The sequence below is a fragment of the Rhododendron vialii genome, chromosome 9a (assembly GCF_030253575.1).
Source record: "Rhododendron vialii isolate Sample 1 chromosome 9a, ASM3025357v1".
NCBI lineage: Eukaryota > Viridiplantae > Streptophyta > Magnoliopsida > Ericales > Ericaceae > Rhododendron > Rhododendron vialii.
Window position 1 is genome coordinate 14,592,012 of NC_080565.1, and position 19,397 is coordinate 14,611,408.

At 38.7% G+C, this 19,397-nt stretch overlaps 3 protein-coding genes across 3 annotated transcripts; 1 reads left to right on the plus strand and 2 right to left on the minus strand.

Moving 5' to 3' along the window:
* Positions 1-17: 17 nt before the first annotated feature.
* On the minus strand, positions 18-1,630 carry LOC131299650 (uncharacterized). The gene is made up of 2 exons (XM_058325234.1): positions 547-1,630; positions 18-397 (listed from the first exon to the last, which is right to left on the minus strand). Exons 1-2 carry the CDS (start codon positions 1,628-1,630, stop codon positions 18-20), a joined length of 1,464 nt encoding a protein of 487 aa, XP_058181217.1.
* Positions 1,631-2,588: 958 nt separating this feature from the next.
* On the plus strand, positions 2,589-10,018 carry LOC131300761 (aldo-keto reductase family 4 member C10-like). The gene is made up of 3 exons (XM_058326740.1): positions 2,589-3,846; positions 5,918-6,172; positions 9,580-10,018. The coding sequence occupies exons 1-3, from the start codon at positions 3,280-3,282 to the stop codon at positions 9,838-9,840; spliced, it is 1,083 nt and encodes a 360-aa protein (XP_058182723.1). The 5' UTR covers positions 2,589-3,279; the 3' UTR covers positions 9,841-10,018.
* A 5,039-nt stretch (positions 10,019-15,057) lies between these two features.
* Positions 15,058-18,829, minus strand: LOC131300762 (phytosulfokine receptor 1). Its single transcript, XM_058326741.1, has one exon. The coding sequence runs from the start codon at positions 18,370-18,372 to the stop codon at positions 15,310-15,312; it is 3,063 nt and encodes a 1,020-aa protein (XP_058182724.1). The 5' UTR covers positions 18,373-18,829; the 3' UTR covers positions 15,058-15,309.
* Positions 18,830-19,397: the final 568 nt, after the last annotated feature.

Consider the following 19,397-nt stretch of genomic DNA (forward strand, 5'->3'; position numbering starts at 1 on the left):
TCAAAATACGCGTTACTCTAATGCTCTTTGGGGACACTCGCAATAAAGGTCCTAGCTTTTTCTCCACCAAATTGGTAAAATTCTTCCTCAGCAGCTTTGTAAACCGACACCGATGAAGCATATGCACATTTGTTGAACAATTCAACGAGCCTATTCCGAAAACCTTTTCTAAACCGCCCAGGAAAGTGATCCTTCAAGTTAAACTGTAGGTGATAAAGACAGTATGCATGATGACAACCGGGGAACATAACAGGAATATTGTTGACAAGACCTGCGTTACGATCAGTAATAAATGTAATAGAACGTGTGGACAATATACTCCTCAAAAGGCCAAGAAACCAAGTCCAATTAGCATCATTTTCAGCGTCACAAATTGCAAAAGCTATAGGGAATAAACCTGCACATGAATGATAACATATTACGTTATATGCAAACTTATACCATGTGTAACTTCAAATAATAAAACATACAGTGTTATATATTCAAAACTGTACAAATGAAATTTATTATATAAGGTCAAAACATAAACAACCAAGACAAACATACATTGATTTGCATCTTTCCCTGTTGCGGCAAGGAGTGTTCCTTTAAATCTACCTTTCAGATGGGTGGCATCAAGACACAAAAAAGGCCGACAATAGTTGAACCCCTTGATACAAGCGTCAAACGATACAAACAGCCGCGAAAACTCCTTGGTTACAGGTTCAGATTCAAGCCTCAATACGCTACCCGGATTCGTAGCCCTTGCAGCTTCAACGTACCACCGAAGCCTATCGAATGAACCTTCATAATCTCCATATAATTCCCCCCTTGCCTTCTCAACACCTAACCAAGCACTATGATAGCACAAATCAAGCCCATACTTGTCCGTGAACCAATCCAGCATGTCAATTGGAGAAGTCTTGGGTTTTTTCTCAATAATCCCAGCTATCTCATTCGCAACCAGACGGGATGACACGCGCTTATGCTTATTGGTTCGATATGTTGAACCACAATTATGCTCATTATGACACTTTTTAATATGAAATACTCCATTGGTTCTATTTAAAATAGCATGGACATTCCATTCACACCCTATAATAACACAAACAGCCGTCACCCTAAGTAAGTCATTTTTTACGAAACGGTACATAAAGCCATTTTCAATCGCATATTTAGCCAGCACAGCCCTGAACTCCTTCACACCTAAGGGAAATTCTTGTCCAACACCCTCTATCAAATCAGCCCAATCTTCCGTCAAATACCTAGTCTCCGCATGTTTACAATATTTTTCCGCGGGGTCCATTCTATCCACATATTCTAACTCATCATCAACAACTTCATCAACATCAGCTTCTTCATTACTGTTACTACCAGTAATTAACATGCTACTATGTTTATTTTCATCAACCTTCGCATTTATGCGATCACAATTAGTAAACAAGAAAAGCATGTTCTCAAAATCATATTCATTCTGAAGAGCACAATAACCATCCTCATAAGCATATGAAACAGAAAACCCACCAACAGACAGATTCTTCCACCTATTACGAATGCTGCTTAAAACATCATTCAACCTAGCACCACCCGATAACCTCACCGGAAGAATCTGCAACCCATACTTACAAATAAACATGATTGTTGAATCCATGACAACTGCACAAAAAACACTGTTATATATCACAAACTGGACAACATTCCAAACATATATAGTTATATATTTGCTTATGTCATGTGTAACTCTAGAATGAGAATATATAATGTTATATCACGATATACGAATACAATAACGTTATATACAACGTAACTCTGAACAGAGATATAACGTCATATAAGTATAATAACGTTATATACAATGTTAGATACGAAAATTATCCAGTCCAAACATGCAACTCTCATATGTACAATAACAAATCCAAAAACAAAACAAAAAAATTAAAACAAATTCAAGATCAGCAGATGACTAGAGAGAGACGAGAGACGATATAGAGATAGATATACCCGATAGGTAGAGAGACGAAACTATAGCCTGGAATCCTTGGAGCAAGAAGAGATCGATCACCAACAACAGGATAATATTCGAGATCAACAGATGAGGAACAGGAGATGTTTGAGAGAACAATCGATCTCTTTCTCGCTGTCGCTCTATTCCCCCCGTAAATAGCGTTATTTCAAACGTACAAGGGATAATTGGGATAATGGGCTAAACGGATAACGGGATTCTTGGAAGGGTAAATATGTAATGGACTATTTCCCCTTTTAAAAGGAGTGGACTTGAATCCTTACCATATACTAATTAGTGGACTTAGTGGGTTAGAGATTTGATAAATGGACTTAGTGGGTTACAAACATGGTACAATGGACCCTAGGCCAATTTTTTATATTAACTAAGCTTTGGTAGGTGGCGGGTGGATTTCAAGTCTGTCTTTTTCCGTTAGGTGCAACTATTGAATTTCTCATTCGTTACTTCCTTTTCTCCGTCTACCTCCAGCTCTATCCCTTTCTTATATAGTACTAATAATCTACATAGTAGGAGTAGTATTTTCTTCACGTCTTATTTTTCAATGTCAATCATATAAAACAAGCATCTTTGTCACGGTCACAAAAACATATATAATATAGAGGAGACACCAGCTGTCTTTTACATCCATCGCTACAAATTGGTTATTGCGCAGATATTGAGAGAGAGAGAGAGCGAGAGACAAAAAAAATTGCTTCTTACAGCTGTTTAATAAGTGCTTGCATTATTGCATTTTGGCAATTTTTAGCTCTCTGTTGCCTTTGTTGACCTCGTCTTTCCAACTGGAACAATTTTAGCGCAGACAAATTCGAAATACTGGTCTGGGGTTGGTTCCTTTCCTGCAAAAAATAGAAAGAAAGGTTTGTTTGTTTGCTCTCGGCTCTTGATTTCTTCCTCGGACTTATTCTTTCGCTGTGGCAAAGATCATTTGGGTTGTTGGGTTTCGTTCTGATACATCATCAAACAACTGGTGGGCTTTCCTGCAGTTCAATTTTTGTTTCATTATTTGACAGCGGAATGTTCTCTTGTACTCATCTTCAATTACACTTCCGATTCTGATTTGATCTTTTCTGTACTGGGTAATCAGTGCTTTTTATTCTTTTACTCTTTTGTTGGGTTTTCCATTGCTGGGTTTTGGTCTGATTTGCATTTGAAGATCTTGGGGTTACTGTTGTATCTTCCCAGATTTTTATTCATCAAAATCTGTGATCATATAAGCTCTGAATTTTGGAGGGTGTAATAGTTTTTTCCCATCTGTTCGTCTTAAGAAAGTTGGGAGAATGAAAGGAAAAGTTGGGACACAAGGGAGTTACTTTCTGCTGAACACAGGGCACAAAATCCCAGCCATAGGGCTTGGGACATGGCAGAGTGGGGGTGACCTCTGCGTCGAAGCCGTGAAAACGGCATTATCGGTTGGTTACCGTCACATAGATTGTTCACATCTTTATGGTAACGAGACTGAAGTAGGGGCAGCACTAGCTGAGGCTTTTAAAGGTTCTTTAAAGAGGGAGGATGTTTTCTTGACTTCTAAGCTTTTCTGCACTATGAATTCACTCAATAAGATGGAGAATTCTGTTAGGGTATCTCTTAAGAGCCTCGGAGTGTCGTACTTGGATCTGTATTTGATGCATTGGTCTGAGAGCTCAGCATTTGGGGATGCCACCGATCCTCCTTCCAAGTCAGGAAGTGAGTATCGGCAGTTCTTGAATCGGTTCAAGACTACATGGAAAGCAATGGAAGATTTGGTGACGCTGGGTCTAGTTCGAGCCATCGGGGTTAGCAATTTCAGCGTCCAGCAGATCAAGGAATTGCTTAAATTTGCAAAAATTGTACCGGCAGTCAATCAGGTAAACTCCTTGTTCTTGGATTTGGAAAATCGTCGTTAGTTAACTTTGCATTGCAACTTTCTTCAAGTACTTATCTTATCACCTGCTCCACTATCAAGTGGGGTTATAGCTCTTTAGAAATTAGTAGGATTTTGATTTAGATGAGATTAACATTTGGCGTCTGAATTCTGAAATCATTGTATCAAAGGATGCTGGGATATTTATGGTCATTGGAGAAATATAAACTATCAAATGTGGATGTTGCCATCAGATTGGCCTTATTAGTGCTTTCTAAAGCCATTAAATATTGATGTTGTACTACCCCTGTGATACAAAACAAGGAAGAGTTGATCATCTTCACCATTCCATTAGCTACCCATCAAAAGAAGACCTGATCACACGAGGCAAACCACTGTTGGATTCGACTGGATCTCGATTCCCTAAATCAGCGTTGCCACATTCAACCTACTAATATTTTTAGGAAAGAGTCGCTTCAAGGGTTGTTGAGAAAATGAGAGTTGAGACATGTCAAGTGTCTAAATTCAGATCATACCTCATGTTTCCCTCCTCTTCTTCTAGTCAGTTCATTCGTTCCTAGGATGCATGTATGACATCATTCCTAGGGTGGCGCTTTTGTGTCAACTCGTGTCCAAACATTTCCGAAGAAAGGCATGCTAGTAATTGTTGGTTATCGTTACTCAAGAGTGGCAGAGGGGGTAAGATTGAAGGTAGACGTAGCCTGGTATTATTTGGCTCATTACTTTCACGTGTTGATTTTTTGAAGCTGATTCAAAGTGTCCTTTATGTGTCGCGTCCATGTCCCATTTCTTTATTGCTCCTCTTAGTTTTATTCCTCCATTTTTTTCTTGTGTCCACGGACGATTCACATTATTCTGTCCTAGGAAGAGCAACCCCCCAATTTAAAAGGGGGGGACTTGACTCACATCTGAGAGGGAGACGATGTTTCTTGTTCAGGCACAATTCATTTTGTGTCTTTTTTGTGTGTGGCAGATATCCAAGTTATACAGCTCAAAAAATTTATGAAAAAGAAGAAAACCAATAGGATATAGTTTGTGCTACAATTTAACCAACATATATGGTGCCCCCGCATATTTTTTGTGCCATCTGCAAATTATTTTGTTGCACTTGCAGTGTATGATTCAATGTGTCCTTGTGTGTCGTGTCCGTGTCCTGTTTCTTTATTGTTCCTCTTAGTTTCATTCCTCCATTTTTGTTGTGTGTCCAAGGACAACTCTCGTTTGAATTATATAAGCTTTCTATTCCAGGAAGAGCAATTACCCAGTTTAGAAGGGGTTACTTGACTCACATCAGAGAGGGAGACGATGTTTCTTGTTCAGGCACAACTCGTTTTAGTGTCTTTCTTTTTTTGTGGCAGAAATCCAAGATATTCAGCTCAAAAAATTATGAAAAGGGAAGAAAACCAATAGTATATAATTTGTGCTACAATTTAACCTACATTTATTGTGACTTTACATATTTTTTGTGCCATCTGCAAATTTTGTTCCACTGGCAGTATATAGAAATCCCTGTTTCTTTGTTGATTTGTTCTTCTTTTTTAGGATTTGCACGGACTAGAAATGTTATGTTACAGTGTGTAATTTTGCATCATCATCCTTCTCGGTTCTTTGTCCAATAAAATGTTTGTTTTTGTTGTTTGCTTTTTTATTTAGGATTCATGTTGTGCCTCTGCATCCCTTAAAAGTTCATCATAATTTGTCTTTCTTTTCCACTTCTCCTCTGACTAAAGTGAGATGCATGCTGCAGGGGTTTAAGGTTGTCACTAGGAACAACCATAAACCCAGAGGTCTCGTGTTCACAGTTAAACCCCCATTGGTAATGCCTGGACTTATCATATACCTGCGACATGTGGTTCAGTGTAGATATCTGGGTTTTACTTTGCAGTGTTGGGTCTGAAATGACCCTTGCTTGGAGGGCTTCCTCTTTAAGAAGATAGAAAAAAAAATGAGATGCACCATGCATACATAAGACGCTTATGTGATTTGTTTTTATTTTGTGAATTTTCAGCTATGGTGTTTTGATTCTTCTATGATCCATGTTCGGCTTTTACCAGGTAGAGTTGCATCCATTTTGGCGGCAAGATGAACTTGTCAAGTTCTGTCAATCAAAAGGTATCCATGTTTCTGCTCATACACCATTGGGAGTACCAACTTCCACTCCTGGACCTTCTGATAGCGGATCAGGTGGGGAAGATGAACCTGGAACTCCTCGCATATCTTTCAGGAGGTCGAGATCAGTACACGGCCCTATGTTGAAATTGTCAGTCGTTGCAGAAATAGCAGATAGGCATAAGAAGACTCCTGAACAGGTACACCTTATTCAGTTATCTATTATTAGTTATGTTGATTACCGCAATCTTTTACTATGTTCGTCATAGTCGCAAGACAGCCTTCATTAATTTTTACTCTTTCCCACTGTTGGTGCAATTTATTAGTCAAGTGGATATCAATTTCTGTGAATTCCGTGACACTCTGCACTCTAGAATAAGATAAATGTCTGGACTTTGGAACCACTTTGTGAAGGACTTCCAGCTTGTTCATGATTGTTCAATGATCCAAATAAGTGCTTAGAAGCAGAATTCAAGCAACGAGATTTACCTGAAAAAATTTAATAGCGTTGTTCATTCTAAGGATACCATCATCATGAGGCCCCTGCGAACTTGTTGATTCTCCATGAATACTGAGAAGAAAGCCTTTTTTAAACCTGTGCATTCACCTTTCTTTTTGGAACATGTACCAAAGCTAGTATATTGACCATGTCATATAGGAACACGATATCCTCCAATTCACGAGTGACTTGGCAACTGGCTGCCAGAACTTAAGTTCTTATATAGGCTTATGCCTAAGGTAGTGATTATGAGCTGCCGACATTGCCTTATACTGTACCTTATCCTTAATGCTACAAATCTGGTTGGTACTAAATAGAAAACTATCTTTCAGTACTCACCATATAGCTGATTAGTATTCAAAGGTAGTGATTACGAGCTGCCAACGTTGCCTTCCCCTGTACCTTATCCTTGATGGTACAAATCTGATTGGTAGTGAATAGATAACTTTTATGAAAACTCACCATATAGAAGAGGTATTCAAGTCAACTTGTAATTGCAATGACAGAAAATGAACTTGTGATCGAAACAAACACCTTGGACTCTTCGTCTAAAATCTCTTCGTGGGGTTTTTCAATGGATCATGAGCGGATTTTGCCAGTGTTTGGATACAGATGTCTAACGGAAATCTTACCATTAGAAGGGTGTCTCCCTTTGAGTTGCAGAGAAGCAGCCTATGTTTTTGAATGACAAATTGGAATCCTTTGGCAGTTGGTAGAAGCAGCAAGAGCATGAAAAGGCGAAGGACGAATTCGAGAGAGAGAGAGAGAGAGAGAGAGAGAGAGAGAGAGAGAGAGATGAATTTCATCACATGGACATAGTGGCGGAGGGAAGTGATGGGCCAGCAACATTGGTACGTAACGAGGGAAAGGGAGAGAAATGAAGGTCTATTAATGATGGCTATCTTATACACATTCAATTAATGGTAATAGATATAAGCTCAACTCCTTACATTGCAGAATTTGGGAGTTCAGAGATTGCGGCAGTTCTTAGGAAGGCAACTCTATCCTAGTTGCATTATTGCATTATAGTAGTTGATTCAGCTATATATATCTGTGGTTCCACCTATAGTTGGTCACATGCTAGTAAGATTTTCCTCTTATTTTTGTGCTTATTTCCTCCTGTCCATTACAGCGTAAATCATGTCTATGGGTGGTCAAAATTGAAGAGAATAAATAAATAGGATAATGCCCGTCATGTTCAGAATGAATCTCTTCTTTCCCGAACCCATTTTCTTCAAGCATTGACTCCAATACTCCTTGTCGAACACCTTGCCTTTTTATTTTATTTTTTTGGAGAAAGGCGGATTTATAAAGGGACCATGCCCAAAAACTCAAGGAATGACCTTGAGAAAGAATACAACCAGACCAACTAGGTACAACAAAACCTGACCAGCCTATCCAAAACTAGAAAACAAGAAAAATTACAAGAAAACTGAATCAGTAATTCTCCAATCATAACAAATGCTGAGATTGTCAGGGTATTTGATCTCATGTTTCCAAGAGCTAGTACAACTCTTCACTTCCTCCAAAATCAAGACCACTATCTCAATAAATATTCAAACATGACGTGAAGATCTTGAATCTCCAATATACGTCCAAATCTCTTAATGTATTGCTTTCTTAAGAACTCTGAGTGCCTTTCTTCTTTCCGCTCTCGGGTTCTTATAGCTAAGCTACCGTTTGGTTCTTTGCTGACTACATCATATGGCTCGCATGCTTTCAAATCAGAAGAGAGAGGATCTTTATTCTCTTGTAATTGGATACCATCTTCTGACACTACAGATACTATTTGGTGATTCTTCCATAATCATGGCATCCAGGATCGTGTTAGCTCTGATACCACTTTGTTGGGGACAATAGCTTAATTCCACAAACTCAAATGAGAAGCCAATTAGAGGAGAAGACTGGAACTTGTTATTCGCTCATTTCTTTATAGTTCTCACTCTTATTCTTTGCTCATGCTTATATTTAAGTTTGCTACTACGTAAGATTTGTTAATGCTCCCATATTCACTCAGTGGTGCACTCGTTCCAACTGCGTAGAAAACATGACTATATAAAGATCCAAATATGCATACTTGCTTGCTTTCTCTGACTTTCTACACCACACTCTAGGGCTACTACTATAATTAATCCACAAGTCCTTCACTTGCATATTAACTCACTTACGAAGACCACACTACATGTAAGAACATAGATGTCTCAAGTCATAAAAAGTTCATTTCAACCAGTGCTGTTAGGACTGCACTTGTCCCTTCATAAGTAGATATGAATTCATAATAGATTGGGTATGGAAATTTGTCTTGAATCTTAAATTAATTAAGTTTATCAATATAAATTCTCCGAGAAAATGACATGCCTAATAGAATTCCTTTCCTGGAGACCATTCCAAGTGTTTTCTTCAGGTGAAACTATTCGTTTCGAGGCTTCTAATCAAGTATGCATAAAATCTTTGATTCCGTCGTAGGCTTTACAACAAGAAACATTTGAAATATAGTAATATAGGTGAATCCATTTTTTGTTTACCATCAGTAAGAGGGAAGTAGGAAAGGTGAAGATGCAGCTTTCAATGGTGAGACTTGAACCCCGGAACCACACTTGATAGGGAAGCACGTTATCTATCTCTTCAACCCCTTTGTCTCCCAATGAATGCTAACCGATGAAAACTTATGTTGCTTTCGAGGGAAACTAATTTCTTTCGATTTCGATCAATATTGTGGGCTGTAGTACTACTTGCTTGCTTGGGGCCTTTTCCCGTGCTTGATCTTTTCCCAGTTTTGATTGAGCAAGCTGTCAAAGCCAGAGTTATTTACTTCTTTAATATACATAGAGTAATGAGCTAGACCTACTTTTAATTTGGCCTTTCTAGCAGTCAGTTTGAGGTATCGGTTGTACATTTATATTTTCATAAACTGGGTGATGTGTATCGAACAGTGACTGGAGATATGAATACTGGCTTGGGACTATGTTCCTTGGTTTCTTCTTTCTCTCTGTTTTATTTTCCTCTATTCTTCGGTATTTTTTCTCTTCTCCTTCTCCTTCTACTTGTGCTACATTTTGATTCATTACTGTGATTGATTTTGATTGATCACTTTGATCTATATTGTAGATTATCTTGCGGTGGGGTTTGCAAAGGGGAACAAGTGTCCTTCCATGTAGCGTAAAGCCTGACCGGATAATAAGGAACACAGACATTTTCAGTTGGTCATTGTCAGCCAGTGAATTGAGCCGGTTGAACCAGATAGAGCCGCAGGTGTGTCTGTTTGGAAATATCCCTCAGAATAATCTCTCGGAAAGTGGATTTATGCCTGGAAGTGGCCCCCTTCAGGCTGTTTATGAGATGGAAGATGACGCGGAATCCAATTCTTGATGTTTTCTTGTGTTCTTATGAGATATATTTCCGTTCGAAGTTCAACTATGTATTTATGATATGATATACCGTCATATGCCTGTTGTTTGTAAAAGATTCTTCTCCTTTTGTGATGCTGAATGTAAAGTCAAAGAACACCATTACAGTGAAGTTTGAATAGGTGAGAATGTTGCTTTAACAGTGTATGTCCAAATTACTCTCATGAGTTTGATTGATAACATGTGGAACCTGGATTGACTGCACTAATTTACAGATCATAACATGACAATAACCTACATAGACATTGTACTGTTTATGAACCCAGAAGGAAATTCTGCCTCATTACCCAGAGAATTGTGGATATTTGGTTTTACACTGTAGGGTTTTCAGTAAAATTTGTCTACTGGACTCCACACAAGCTCGAAACTCACGATAGAAGCGTGGGGAGAAAGATTGTCTGCTAGATTTCCAACTTTCATAGGTTATCTGCTCCACAAAGTGCTTGCCTCTTCAATCCAACATATGCAAACTTTCTTCAGCCATGAATTCTCTGGTCCAAAACTTCTTGTCTCTCTGATATGATGTAAGCCGCAGGATATGTTGTGAATCTCGAAATATACAAGGCACTGTTGTGCAACTGAAAAATGCATTGAGATGGGGTGAAATGGATATCGCAGATAAAAGGGTCCATGCTCTTTCTACTATCTCAATACGGGTGACTATTACAAATTTCTTCAATTTTCTCAGGGGAATTTTTCAGACCTCAAGCTGAACCCCAATCAACTGACCACATTTTCAAAGCTCAAGCTGAATCCTAAAATAAGGCTTTATTTTGTTCAGACTGATGGATAATTTGAAATGTTTGTTAGAGATTCTGTTTGTTGGGTTGCCTCAGGCAGTGAACTAACAGACCTAAGAGTTGAGCCACCTCTACCTGACAAAGAAATTGGTGATTAGACAAATATCCCAAAAGTTTCTATATTTTCTAACAACAGCAATAACATTATCAAGGGAGTTTGGTAGGAAAACAAAAACAAAAAACTGCAGACATGAATTTTTTGGTGCTAGATGTGGGTTGAAGAGTGTGAGGACTATGGGATTTGTATGAAAATTAAGCAATAACTAGGGATTGATAATGCAAGCCATGTCAACGAATATCAAGGGTCCTGATCTTGATCCGAATTTTAATGTTGGCTGGTGCAATTCCAAAGACTACCAAAGCCAATTCCAACATCTTCAACAATGGAAGGTCCTTTCATCTGGCAAAAAGCTCATATTATGCAAATATTATGCTATATTATGCACCAACATCTTCAATAATATAAGGTTTATGTTGCAAATATTATGCAAACGATCATGTTAAACTATAAAATATGAAATCACTATTCACAATTAATCGTCGTTCATTATCTTCGACATCCTCAATATAGGCTGATATAGATTTCTTACAGCTATCATTCGAAATCAATATACATATCTTGTAGCTATCATCTGACATCATCTCTAATTGCCACTACCATCATGACATATCATTGCTATAAATAGACTGTGTACATATAGGATATACATTGTATAAGTAGAATTACATGGAGACACATGAACTTCATATATTTGAACTAATAATAGTACTTTGGGCGATTAGACTACCCCGCAACGTTTACTACCAGAATTTCACTTTGTGCCCTCACTCTTTAACTAGTTTAACTCTGGTAAAAGTTCTAATCTGCCCTTGGGGATGCCCACACGGATAAAACTATAAGCTTTGTAAAAGGTCAATCCTGGTTTCACTCTAATGGGATTCAAGTATATTTGAAGGTAATTGATTTTGGCACTCTACTTTTTGATAACCATACTCCAATATTCGTCTTTTAACAAAGAAATCAGAGTCGAATTTCGTAAACTAGTTCTTTTTTCCCCTGGTTTGACGGTCAATGGTGTCCGGGCTAGCTTATGCGCACTTCAACTATTCACATCTCTTGTCCGGTCATAGATAGACCATTCATGTCGGGACTCGAGATTCATAAAAAATTTCTCTCTTGAGGCTTGAGTCCAGGGACTTGCTAAGTTTCAAACTCAAGATGTCTGGATTTACAACTCATACATATTGCCGCTTGAGCTACCCTTGTTGTAAACTAGTTTAGTTCAATAGTAGTACTGATGATGTAACCGCAAACAATTGCCGGAGTTGACCCGTCAGTTCCCACAACCATTGGACAGTTTGGTCAAAGCAAATCAATGTTATGCATTGGATCCGAAAGGGACACAAAGGTTTGTTATTCATTCACGATTTCAACCCTATTGACCTGTGAAATATTTTGCTATATGTGCATTTTTTTTTTCTTGTTGAAGGTCTGCAATTTCTATGGTCAATGAGAGGACTGTTACGCATGGTCGTGAGAGCAATTTCGTTGACCCTCACCATGGGGAATGATAACTTTATCCATATTCGGTGAGATATGTTGCGGATTCTGATCCAGTAATTAGAACCGCTTATTCAGTAATTATTGGACTAATATATCAATTCATACAAAATAAGCGGTTCTCGCAAACAAGATTGCTCAAGCTTTGCGAGGATGAACAAAATTGCTCTCGCGATGAAGCATCATAGCAGTCCTCTCATACACATGACCCTAGAAATTTCAAACCCGCAACAGGCCTCGAACAAACCAAGAAGTGTTAGTGAACACAACAGGGCTTCGCAAGAAGAAAAAGAATGAGGGGGCATCGGTTGCACGACTTAAATCTTGGATCTCTTGGACCCCGTTCGTTTTGGGATTTGGATTTGTAGAATGAGTGTAGAGAGAAGTAGAACAATGATTGAAAATATAGGTAATGATTGGAGAGAAATAGAGAAAAAATAAGAGAGTAATTCGAGAAAAATAAAATAATGATTAGAATCCAAAATCCAAAACCTTAAAACGAACGAGGTCTTGATTATCCAAACCATTTGGGAATAACCATGAACAACTACGCTACCACCTGTCGATGGTCTATCTGTATCCATTTCAAATAGTTTGTTGGTCATCCTTAGGCTTCGGGACAACTTTCAAACTTGGCATTCGCCTTTTATATATCAATAATTCTAACACCACACCCATTTACACACCCACACTCACAATAAGGGATGGGGCCCACATACACTGGGTGTGTAGTGTGTGCGGGCTCTACTCTTGTTGTGAGTGTGGATGTGTGAATGAGTGTGTACATGAGTGTGGTGGTAGAAGGACTCTTTATATATATGCCTTTCGTTTATTGGATATGAGTCTCGAATTTGACTCTATCTCCATGGAAGTTAAGCAAAATTATAGTCCGAATAAAAAATGCATACAACATTTAATCTCAACGACATATGAGCTATAGTATTACTCCGTATTAATTTGATCACTATTTGTCCAATGTGATACATATTTATTGACTATTAGTCTTGTTAAGGGTCCATTTGATTAGCGAGATAATGATAGAACATGCAAGAAAGAGAAAATAAAAAATATTTTTTTGTGTTCACTTAGAAAGAATATCCTAGAAAGTAAATTTTCATGTACAACCCTCTAAAGCATGAGAGCTTACTTTACTTTTTTTAACGAAATGCGCAGGGAAACTTTATTTTCTTGAAAAAATCAACAACAATTACTCTAACTTCCTTCTTTATCCTCTTCCCACCACCTTTTCTCTTCTAATTTCGGCAATTTTATTCCCTCCAAACAAGGATATCTTATTTTCACTATTATTTTCTTGCAAAATTTCCATTCTAATCAAACAGATGTGAGGAATTTTTTTTTTCGTTTCTTTCACTTCACTTTCTATTTTATTTTTCTCGCTAATCAAACGGACCCTAAACAAACAAGTCCAAGTAATCCCGCCTTGAAGGAGGTCCTCATTCCTTACTAAAAGAGAGGGAAAAAAGAAAAGAAGAGAAGAGTAGATCCCTCATTTCATGTCAAATTGCCTTTGTTTTTTGCAAGAACTCTCTGAAACCAACCAACTAAACAAAACTTTTAAGTTCAGAGGAATGGGTTACTCCTCTGGCGCCAGTATTCTTCACCTAAATTAGTCTAAAGAGGTAGCTGGCTTAATTTCATGCATGTGTGATGACATTAAGAGTCTGACTGGTAAATGAAGATGATGGATGTAGACCTAAATGAGCCCAAGTCAATAAATACATCTTTGAAAATGACAAAAATAGTTAGGAGTATTATTAACTGAGTCAAAGAACACACAAAATTCTTAACGTATCAATCAAGGAATCTTCACCTATGACCGCTGGAATTTGGCACATTCACGAGAGAACAGAACAGAACAAAAAAACAGAAGGATAAAGTAATAAAGCAAAAGCTAAAGCTAGAGTTTGCATCCATAGGGTAGAAATGAAAAAGAGCAACCCAACTTAAAAACCTTTACAAAAGTTCTTCCCACAAATATGCATCAGGGAATGTCTTTTACTCTGCAATAAACCTTCCACTATTTCATTACCTTATACGGCCCAAGAATGTCATTCCCAAATATATATGCATGAACTTATTAAACCTTATGCCCGTGTTCAATGCGTCATCGGACTACTCCGCATTCAAGCATTGAGAAACTGCAGTCCAAGAGGAACTTTAATAGTATATCATAATGTATGATCTGCCCATTGAAAAATGGATTTTTTTGTTTTTGTTTTATTTGCATGTTGTTTGCTGGGTTAGAAATATCAGCAGATAAGCAAATGAATGTGGAGTTATTTAGTTAAGTTTCTATTCAATTTTCTCTACCCTCCGGAAATCGAAAACCCTGACATTTGAATTATTGTAGAAATAACAAAAAGAAAAAGTCTCTGATACATTCTAATACGACAATAAGTATCAAAAGTCACATTGTTAAGTGACACCGAATGAAGAAGCAAGTCATGCATACACCTAGTACGAGGATGTTTATAGAGTTTTCAAGAGTACAAAAGGCAAAGGATTAAACTACCCAAACTTTTCCCAAACATGTTAACTACATAGGTTGATATCTGGGAGCAGAAAAACCAACAAATGAACGAGGTAGGATATCAGAATGCACCAAATTAACAACCTGTAAGATTCAGTATTTTTAAAGGCTGCATGTAAAGTGCTGAGATTACTCAAATTTGAGCATTAACATTGTTAACAAGTATAAAAATACTGATTCTGACCAGCAAGATAGTATACATCAAATTACAGAAATACAAACATAAATAAACGATACTCTTCTCTATCACTTTGAACAATCGCGAAATGGCAAAATTTCCAAAAATTTATTTAAAGCATGTTCGACAACCAAATTACTGCTGAATCAAAAGCAAAGGAACTAATATTACAAGCATTACTTACACGATATATTTGTTTTGTTTGCTCTTGTTAGATCCCTTCTCCACTCAACATTCCAACTATGTATGTGGGTAGAGTAGATATTTACATCGGAATCTCTTTTATATGCAAGAAACTTCTTCTGTTGTGCGACAAGAAGATTTCTTAAAACATTGAAAAGCTAGACGTCGAGATCAACGTTGTCAAGCCAAGAAACAAGCTGCTGAGTTGAAGGCCGCAATTTAGGGCAATCACATAAGCAACGACAAGCAATCTCAAGAACCCTCATCAGCTCCTTGCTATGCTGTTTGTCATAGATAAACGGATCAAACACTTCGCTTTCCCTTTTCTCCCTCCTCATTTGAAGCACCCATGAAATCAAATCCCTAGTTCCTTTCGGCTTGCATATATCCATTGGCCTCTTTCCAGTAATAAGCTCCAAAAGGACAACCCCAAAGCTGTACACATCCCCTTTATAAGTTGCAACAGAAGCTTGGCCGTACTCTGGAGGGATGTACCCTAATGTCCCAACTAGATCGGTGGTGACATGGGTGTCGTATGGAAGTATTAGCCTCGCGAGTCCAAAATCAGCCAAATGAGCTTCAAAATTTTCATCTAGGAGTATGTTACTTGACTTTATATCGCGGTGAAGGATATGGGGCTCGCATGATTGGTGCAAGTAAGAAAGCCCTCTTGCAGCCCCTTGAGCAATATGAAGCCTTGTGTCCCAATCCAATGAGGAAGGCCCGTCGGGTTTCTCATGTAACCAATAATCCAAGCTTCCATTCTCCATGAAAGAGTATATCAAAAGGCGGTCATTCTTGTAAGTACAATACCCTTGAAGAAGGACTAGATTTGTATGTTGAGCTCTAGAGAGAGCTTCCACTTCGGCTTGAAATTCTCTCTCCATCTGACCGTACTCACCGCAAAGCCGTTTGATCGCAACTTTCCTACTGTCGGGAAGTGTGGCTCTATACACCAAACCGAATCCCCCACAACCAATGATATTTTCTTGATCAAAATCATTAGTGGCTTTCAAAAGGTCATCGAGGCATAGCTCTTTGTTGTTGCTGCTGTTGTTGTCCTTGTTTCCAAAAAGAACAACTAATTTCGATCCAAGTTCTTCCAACTCCTTTTCGGTACCATCGACCTCTTCTTTTTCTGGATCAACCTCTTGTCGACTACTTGCACGCCAAAGGATCAAGAACATAACGGCAAGGAGAAATGTTGTCCCAAACCCAATCCCAACCGCCATTCCAATAACAACACCTTTTCTTCTCGTCGACTCAGTATGAGATACTTGAGGATCTTGATTGGTAATCACACAAGGGGAAGAAGAATGTTCACCACATAGACCAATGTTCCCCTCAAAGCTCGAGTTCGGAAAAGTAGGGAATTGGCCTCCGGCGGGGATCTCACCAAACAAATGGTTGTAAGCAACATTGAACTGCGACAGAAAGCTTAGGTTCACCAACGAAAGAGGAATAGTTCCCGACAGATTATTATGGGACAAATCCAAAGACTCAATGCTGGCCATACCTGACAAATTACTAGGAATGATTCCGGATAAACTGTTGAATTTCAAATCCAAAACATGCAACTTTTTCAGGTTTCCAAATTCAGGCCAGATTGGTCCGGTGAGATTGTTTTCGCTGAGGTCAAGTGTGGGTGGAAAGCTTCGAATTTGATTATATTGCAACCCGTTAGCAGCACTTTTGTTCCGTTTCACGAAAAAGGGAAAATCCAAACTTGGATCTTGCAATGGGACATTTCCTAATATGAAGCTTGGTAATCCAGTCAGATTCTTTGGAATCTCTCCAGTCAAGGAATTGTTCGACAAGTCTATGTAAAAAAGACTGTTGAAATTGCCTAACCAAGGAGGAATCTGTCCACCCAATCGATTCCACGACAAATCCAACAACTGCAATTTATTTAAACCCCTCAACCACTGGGGGATTACACCGGTGAGTCTGCAATTGGCAACAACAAGAGCCTTCAATTTTTTAAACCCCAGAATACCATCAGATGGCAACATTTCGTTCTGGAAATTCAAGGTGAGAACCAAGGTGGTCAAGTTTTGGCAATGCTGTAGGATTTCAAGCGCAGATGAAAGGTTATAAATGCTGGAATTCGAAAACGAAAGGGACGAAAGGCTGTGGAAATTCCTGAAGCTTTCTGGGACTTGGCCACTGAAATTGTTCCTAGCAAGGTTTATAGTTTTCAGTTGGGTGCAGGAGGGGAGATTAGCAGGAACAGAACCGTTGAAATCATTAGTAGCCAAATCAAGAGACACCAAACTAGTCATTGCCTTACAATTAAGATCAATTGAACCACTCAAAGAGTTATTCCTCAGCAGAAGAGAACTAATAGTCCTAGAATTCGACAAAGAAGGCGGTATTCTACCGCTAAACCTATTAGATTGAGCAGAAAAATCCTCTAACTTTACCAACAAAGCAAATACATCTGGAATTTCTCCAGAAAACCCATTTGCTGAAATATCCAAATGAGCAAGTTTAGAGAGGTTACCAACACCACTGCTGAGCGGTCCGGAAAGCCGGTTCTCCGAAATACTCAACCCGGTCAGTTCCGGCAGCCGGAAAAGATCCTCCGGCACACCTCCGGCGAAGAAATTCGAGCCGAGGCAGAGTCGCACCAATGAACTGCAATTCCCAAGCCCTGGTGGGATACTACCAGTGAGGTAATTGCAAGCAAAACGAATGGACTGGATTCTTGTTAAGTTGTTGCAAATACCAGAAGGGATCGTACCCTCCAAGGAATTATCATCAAAATCCAAAACTTTGAGTGATGGGAGGTTTATGGTCATTGGGATTGGGCCGGATAAATCGTTGTTGCTCAAATCAAGAAGTTCAAGATTGGGCAATTGGAATAGTGAATGTGGGATTGAGCCTCGGAGAAAATTGGTGGAGAAATTGAGGGTCTTGAGCTGATTTAAACCACCCAAGGAATCAGAGATTTGGCCTGTTAGTCTCTGTCTTGGAAGTTCCAATTCGACAACCCGACCCGAATCATCGCATTTGATTCCTGCCCAGGTACAGCAGTTGGGGGAAGAGGAGTTGGTGGAATTGGTTACCCAGCCATTGATTCCTGATTCCAATCCAATCAAGAAACTTCGGAGGGCTTTGAGGTCGTTTGGATTGCATGTTAGGTTTTGGGAATTTGAGACTTGAGATTGGAGAGAGAAAACGAGAAGAAGGAAGGTGACCCAGAAGTCTAGAACACCCATCTTAGCAGAACAACATGCCCTAGTGAGAGAGAGAGGGTTTCCGGCAAAACCCTTTTGGGATTTGATCAGTTAGGATCTGGGTTTCAGACCGTTTATTGTTTGAGAATCAGAGCACAAACGAGGAAGATTACGAGAGAAGTGATTTCTTGTGAGAAAACAGAAATAAACCCATGAGATGAGGTTTGTTCAAAGCAGAAAGTGAAAGAAACAAAGATGAGAGAATCGGAAGGTAAAGGAAAAGAGAGAGAGAGAGAGAGAGAGAGAGAGTGGCTTTGACTCCAAAAAGTGGGCTTTGTTGGTCCAAATGAGATTGCTTCTTTTTCTTCTCTTCCAGTTGTTGAGAGAGAGAGAGAGAGAGAGAGAGAGAGAAGGAGACCGTTGGGAGATGAAATAGTTATGGGAACCGCCCTCTCTCTGTGTCCACTGTCTCCCGTTGAGGGAAGGGGAAGGGGATAACCGGTCACCGGGAGGAGGGAAGAGCTAAAGTTAGATAATTGCACGCATGAGCTTTGCTACGACTACGAGAGGATAAAAAAAAAAAGCTTTGCTACGTACAAAGTTTTTTTTTTTTGATCCGCACGTACAAAGTATTTCGAACACAGTTTTTAAAAACGCCATCCAATAATGTAAGGTCATACATTTTTTAGATCGAAGTCGTTCATTTTTTAGATCTAGATATGTACATTTTTCTTGTAAAAAATTCATATTGATCGGATATTGATAGATGCTTAACTGAAACCAATTGAATAACACGAAGAATTTTAATGGTCTATTTTTTTTCAAGGGAGATGTAAAATTTTAAGATTGCTACCAATGTCCGATCAACCTGATTTTTTGTGTGAATAATGTTTATGCCAAGACATACAAAATGAACAATTACGATCGTCACAATGTGTAGTGGAGCTCACCTTATTTAATGGTGTGTTGGAGAGGTGTGTTTTAGAACCGTGTAAGTACAATGTAGGCGGGAGTATCAATGTGAAAATGTTTTTGATAAATATTTTAAACTAGTAAAATTCACAACG